General features: G+C 43.9%; 1 protein-coding gene across 1 annotated transcript; it reads left to right on the plus strand.

Moving 5' to 3' along the window:
- Window positions 1-360: 360 nt before the first annotated feature.
- Window positions 361-3,988, plus strand: LOC310770707 (cell division cycle protein 20 homolog; the record flags this gene model as incomplete). Its single annotated transcript, XM_083663436.1, has 10 exons — window positions 361-457; window positions 615-751; window positions 841-937; window positions 1,035-1,184; window positions 1,487-1,686; window positions 1,947-2,041; window positions 2,175-2,394; window positions 2,887-3,012; window positions 3,138-3,255; window positions 3,851-3,988. Coding segments are annotated over 10 exons (1,378 nt in total), but the record flags the coding sequence as incomplete, so codon positions are not given.
- Between the last annotated feature and the right edge of the window lie 2,875 nt (window positions 3,989-6,863).

Below are 6,863 nucleotides of genomic sequence, written 5' to 3' on the forward strand. Positions count from 1 at the left end.
GCTACATGCTATGCTAACGTTAACGTTAGCATGTAGGGCTCGCTGGCGCCGCCAGACGGCGAGACGGCTCCAATTCGAGGCGGACGGACGACCATGTATTCTTCACACAACGGTAGCATAATGTAGTTTAGCAAATTTGACATTGAGTAGTATGGTTAGCTAATGAACCTTACGGTTAACTAACGAATGTAACTGCTGCTATTTTTCATGAAATGAAACTTAAGTCAACTGGTTAAGCCCACCAGTTTACTGTTTACATTTGAGCTAAATGTGAATGAACATGTTAAATAGCGTTAACTGCTCTCCTCGTCTCTCATGCTAGCGAACGTTTACGCTACTTTCAGACTGCTGCATAACGACATGAGGATCACCAACATGGCGAGGTGGCGAAAGGAGGCCAGCGACTCAACGCCTCCAAATGTTTTGTCCCCTGCCAAAACGCGGAGGAAAACTCCAGGTAACTTGCTCACATGATTGAAATATAATTTGTATGGATGCCTTCCAGTATAATGTTTAGTCTTCAGCAGACTTGTCAAACAGATTGTGGTGTTGGATCTCTTTTAGTAAAAGTTTCTGAAAACTGTTAACCAATGAAATACTTCTCCTATGTAAAGGCAAAAAACGCACCTGTTCCAATGTTGGAGGCGACCGCTTCATTCCCACCAGAAATCCCAAACAAATGGAGGTGGCAAACTTCCTTCTGACAAAGGAGGCTGATCCTGTCGACACAAAAGATCCTATGGGAGCACTGGTCAGTTTGCTTTGATACTTTAAAGTTTACAGTATGTCTGGCCTGTATTTTATAGGCATGTTATTGACTAGGCTATGTGTCTTTTGCAGGAGAACCGGAAAGCCTGGTCTGTCGCACTCAATGGGTTCGACATTGAAGAGGCGAAGATCCTGAACCTGGAAGGGAAGCCACTGTTTGATCCAGGAGGTATAGCATTTTACATTACTGATGCTGTCGTGCAACTGTATGACGACCCGAGCAGGGAAAGTGAACGGTGTATAATTCGTTTTCCTCTCATTTACAGGCTATCAGGACAAGTTTACAGGCTATCGGCGGAACAATGTGAAAGTCCTCTCCAGTCAAGCCACGGCCCCAGCTTGTGTCAAGAAGACCAGACACATATCAACTGCTGCTGACCGAATCCTTGATTGCCCTGAGCTCAGGAATGATTTCTGTGAGTTTCTCATCTAACTTCATATTTCTATGACTGGGCGGGTGGCAAAGAGTGGTGATTTATTCCTAGTAATGTACATGCATTTCTTGGGTTTTTGGGTTTAGTTGTTGGCCTGGTGACATGGGTATTAGAGTCAATTAATGGTCTAATAATTAGGCCATTCATTGATTTATATCTCAAGTTTCATATCTTTATAAATTTATAAATAAATAAAATAAATAAATATAAAGTTTGCATATTGGGTTGTTGGGGGGGAGCCCTTTTGTACTTAACAAGCTTTCATTTGGTCCCACTTCTCCCAGATCTGAGTCTACTTGACTGGGGCAGTCGCGACCTTCTTGCTGTGGCTCTCGGTGACAGTGTCTACGTGTGGGATCACAGTCAGGGAGACGTCACTGAGCTCATGAAGATGGATGGTGAAGGAGAGGACTACATCACTTCAGTGTCGTGGGCCAAAGAGGCTCGCTACCTGGCCATCGGCACCAGTGACTGCAAAGTTCAGGTGAGCAGGCTAACACACACACACACACACCACTGAGTCTTGGCTTCATTACAGAGTGCACTCTAATGTACTGGAAACTTGGTTTATTCCTGCATTAACCCATTGATACCTGATGCAGCATTTGTGTGTGTATCCCTTTAAGTTAACGCGGTTCGCCGTCTTAAAGGGATACGCACACAAATGAGGGATATACACGCAAATGCTGCATCAGGTATCAATGGGTTAAGAAAACAATTGTTCTTATATTTTCCTTCCCTCAGTTGTGGGATGTGGAGACCCGGAAGCGTCTACGCAACATGGCCGGCCACGTGGGGAGAGTTGGTTGCTTATCTTGGAATGAACACGTTCTGACCAGGTACAGTCTCTGTCCGACACTTGTGTCTATAACTGTCACTGGCTACAGGGTAGGAAGTTAACGAGGGGCTCGGGGGGCAAAATGTGTTTAAATATATATATATATATATATTTTTTTTTACACTCTCCCTCAGTGGCTCCAGCTCAGCACTCATCCACCACCATGATGTGAGGGTGGCGGACCACCACGTCTCCACGCTGAGGGGTCACACTGACGAGGTGTGCGGTCTGCAGTGGTCTCCTGACGGGAAGTACCTGGCCAGCGGTGGCGCCGACAACCTGGTGAACGTGTGGCCCGGCGTGAATCACCACCAGTCGCTCCGCTGCTGGAACCAGCACCAAGGAGCCGTCAAGGTGAGGAGCTTCACCCTGACAACCAAACAAACCACATTGTTGTTTTTACTCTCTATTTTTCACACACACACACACACACACACACACACACACACACACACACACACACACACACACACACAATATTGTTTTTCAGAGGCTGTGGCGGGCTCATTTAAAAAAAAAGCTAGAGTGATGATACTTAGAAGATGAAACTAGAAGACCTAAGGAATCCATCAACTCTAAATCTAACTGATGAAATTACTGTTAAACAGAGAAAATACTTTTTTTTTATTTTTTTTTATTAGAATAGTCTACAAAAATATAACACATTTTCACTTAATGTCAGTATTAATTTTTGGCCCCGCTGCCCTCCTTCCAGATGAATTTGTGGCCCTTCATAGGAAAGCATTTGGGCACCTCTGGTTCTAAACCCTGGCAGTGGGACTTGTACATCAGATCATGCTGTGAATTCTGACAATCGTATTCATTTATTTTGCCATCTTGTCTTAGGCTTTGGCCTGGTGTCCATGGCAGCGGAACATCCTTGCTTCTGGAGGTGGGACCAGTGACCGACACATCCGCGTCTGGAATGTGAACAGTGGCTCCTGCATCAGCTCACTTGACACTCAGTCCCAGGTAACCGTGCAACTTTCAGCCCATCCAGTCCCTTCGTATGATGTTGATGGTTACCGTCAGTCGATGATTCACTGTGTACTTTTTTTATTTTGTGACTTAAGCCATGTGATGTCTTTGCCTTTCAGATCTCTTCCCTGGTGTTTGCGCCCAACTACAAGGAGCTGCTTTCTACCCATGGACTCAACAGCAACAATGTTGTTATCTGGAAGTACCCATCCCTCTCCAAAGTTGCAGAGCTCAATGGTAAGTTCTTGTCACGACAGTCGGTGTGTCCGGGTGGTGCAGCAGTAGATTCCCTGCCTATCATCACGAAGGTTGCAGGTTTGAAGTCAAACAGGAGGGGAACTGGGGGAATAGCGTGATCCTCTCACACGCTGGTGAAACTCTGTGTCGTGTGAAAAGACGCGGCTGGTGGGGTGGAGCAATGACCGGGACAGCAGGGGAAATTGGCCAAGTACAATGTGGAGAGAAGGGGGGAGAATCTTAAAACTTGTCTGATACTCGCCCAGACATTTTTTCCCCCCAGATTCTCACGCTATTCCCACCAGTTCCCTTCCAGTCCCCTTCCGCTGTGACCAGGACACATACCGCCAATCCGGCTTCCCACCCACAGACACAGCCAATCGTGCGTGTATGGACACCCGACCAAGCCGGAGGTAACACGTGGGCATGAACCTGTGACCCTCGTGTTGGTGGGCAGGGAGTCTACCGCTACAATACCCGGACGCCCCATACTTGGGGCTTTTTAAAAGGGAACCACCAGCTAACATTTCAAAGCAGTCTTGTTGTTCATGCTTTTGCTGTTCTAAGATAATAAATGCACTTTCTCTTCTTTTAGGACATGATGACAGAGTTCTTCATGCCACTCTGAGCCCAGACAACTCCACATGTGCTACGATTGGGGCTGATGAGACTCTTCGTCTGTGGAACAGCTTTGTGAGGGACCCTGTAGAGAAGGCCACAGACAGGACTGGACGTGACAGGGCGAGCAGCATACTGCGGGGGATGATAATCCGATAGACTATATAATATATAGTCTATCGGATTATCATTCCCTGCTGGGGAGTCACATGTAAATACTTTTGTTATGTTGCACTTTTTTAAAATGTTTTTCTGATTGTTTTAATGTATCTGTTTTTGTGTTTTTAGATTAAAAAATAATGTTTCTACATACCTTGCCTTGCGTGTTTCATTAACACCTTCTGTGTGAATGTGTTAGTTAAGGTATTCAAGGGTAATATATGTTATGTAATGATGGTGCAAAAACCATTATGAGCTCTGAAAGCCTTTGTAACGTCTCCTGAGAACATTAGAAACCTTCCTATCATGACTGTGATGCATTGTAAACATCATTCACATGATCACTTGACATGTGGTACAGTGTATAGAAACTACCATCTCTGATTCCAGGTGATGTCACCCTGCCACTGCCAACCTGTAACATCAAGCACAACTTTAAAGACAGACACCAAAGAAGCAAACATCCTCTTGCAACAAGGCTTATGGGAAATGTAGTCTTCACTTTGAGAAACAGTCTGACCACTGACATATGTACAGTCAATGATTCTGACCCTGGGCTGGTGTGAGATAGAAGTGACCATAATATTGTCTCCACCAGGGTCTCATTTGTTTTACAGTAGTTATACCAAGGGATCACAATTAGCTAGAGTGATGTTGGTGTTTAAAAAATGCGACACATGCTGCACTTTTAAGAAAATAGAACCCCTCCAAAGTGTGAATATATTAAGATTGTTGATTTGCAGAAAGTTTAGTAGAACCACAGTTCTACACTCCCGTCTCTCTTCTCAGGTCTGGGTCAGGCTCAAAAAATGTGCTCCCTCGCTGCTCTAAAACGCAGATTCTTCACTTTTACGACAGCTGTTTTCTTTAACAGCCTCCCCCCCCCCCCCCCCCAACACACAACACACCACTCCAACATGGCTGAATATTCCCCAGCCTGGTGAACCATCTGATTTGATAAGATTTGATAGATTTGATTGGTTTTCTTTCTGTTCTGATAGATGCACGTGTGTTATCGTCCTAACATAACAGGGGTGTGTGAAATGGTTTTAACTAAGATGGGATGTGAAAATGCAATTTTGAAAAAGAAAAAAGAAAAATCTAATGCAATGATTCTCCACCTTTTTCATATCAAGGACCCCCAGTTCAGTCCACATTAGGGTCACAGAAGAAGCCCATTGGTCCAAGATATGATTTTGTCCAGAATTCAGTGAAACTATGATCAAAATAGTCATTCTTCTTCCTGAGCTAATTGTGTTAAGTTATGCCGAAATGTAGATTACAAAGTCAAGTCCCAAGTATACTTTTAGACCAGCAAGTCAAGCCAGAACAAATCAAGAGTCCAGTAATCAAGTTAATATTGTAAAGAAAACGAAATATCGAGGACTTTTCAATGCAATATGGTTTTAATAGGATACAAACTTGGTAAGAAAATCATGAGTTTGATTTCTACAATCACTTTCAACTTCACTCATTCCATACAAATTCAGAAATCAGAATTTGAATCCAGTGGTCTGCTGGAACAAATCTCCTTACTTTCAATCTGAGTCATTTTACACACAGACTCAAGATCTCAAGTCAAGACTTTAAAAACCTTTTTGAGTCATCAAAGCACAAGTCCCAAGTCACCAGAACCCAAGTCTTGAGTCTTCTCTTCATGTATCAAGTCAAACTCACTCGCTATTAAAACGGTGATTTCATGCCAGAATAATGGACAAACTGCATCTTGGAGCTATGGGCTACAATTATTGTTAAATATTGTGATTTGGGGCCTTAAAAGGGTCGCTGACCCACTGCAGATCAGTCACATGACATCAGTCACATGACAGGCACATCAGTAGTTTTAACGACTGTTGCTCTCGGAGTTTGACAGCAGATTTTAAGAACCCCTGCCCTTGGGAAATTAACGACAACACTAAAAGGAGTGGCTCCGCCCTCCCACTCTTAAAGGACTCTCCATCACTTCACTGGGCTCTCCATGCCGTGCAGAGCTGCTGAACACTTTTTGCACCCCGCCCGCTCCTCATCGCTCAACCCCCAATTTGGCCCCCGGCCAGATTGACTCAAGCGTCCCCCCACATTCAAACAACAGTTTCCCCCCAGAAGGGAATCAATGACAGCACACAAAAGCACCAGTCACCCTAAGAGGCTATAAATCAGGACACGAGACGTTAAGGTCGTTTAAAATACTATTATTATTATTATTTATGGTACTTTTTTACTCACACGAGTGTTTTTGCACTTACAAAAAAAAAAGTGCTTTTGTAATGCATTTAAAAAAGGTTCTGCAATAAATCAACATTACATAGGAAAACATGAACAGATGAAATATATCCTCTTACTGGTCCGCCAAGCCAGTTTTTTTCTTTTCTCAGCCAATAAGATTCCAGTCTGTTTTAAGAATGGCTGTTATAGTACAAGAATATACGGAATATATATACAATGCAAAATAAATCAATGTAAACAGGTCAATGGGCCACTTCCAAAAGGACTAACCCAATGAGTGAGCTGGAGCACACGAAGTCACTTAAATAAATTTAATAAAGGTACAAAACTGACGTTTCGACGTGCACTGCGTCTTCTTCAGAGTCAAAACACTTTTTAGGCTCTTTCATACACAGATCGCGCAAAAATAGCCGTTTAGGAGTCCCGTAAAGCCAGCCGCCTCGCCACAGAAATTGCTTTCACACGAGCCAAGCAGCACGGCCACATTACCGTGCTGCTCTGTACTTTCAGGTGAAATCCCCTGCTCCCGGATTGAAAGGCGAGCGCAGGGATTTCCTGCTCCTCCTAGCCCAAATTAATATTTTCATAGGTTAGTGTAGCCTATA

Source organism: Poromitra crassiceps (genome assembly GCF_964638095.1).
Source record: "Poromitra crassiceps genome assembly, contig: HAP1_SCAFFOLD_187, whole genome shotgun sequence".
In the NCBI taxonomy this organism is placed as follows: Eukaryota; Metazoa; Chordata; class Actinopteri; order Beryciformes; family Melamphaidae; genus Poromitra; species Poromitra crassiceps.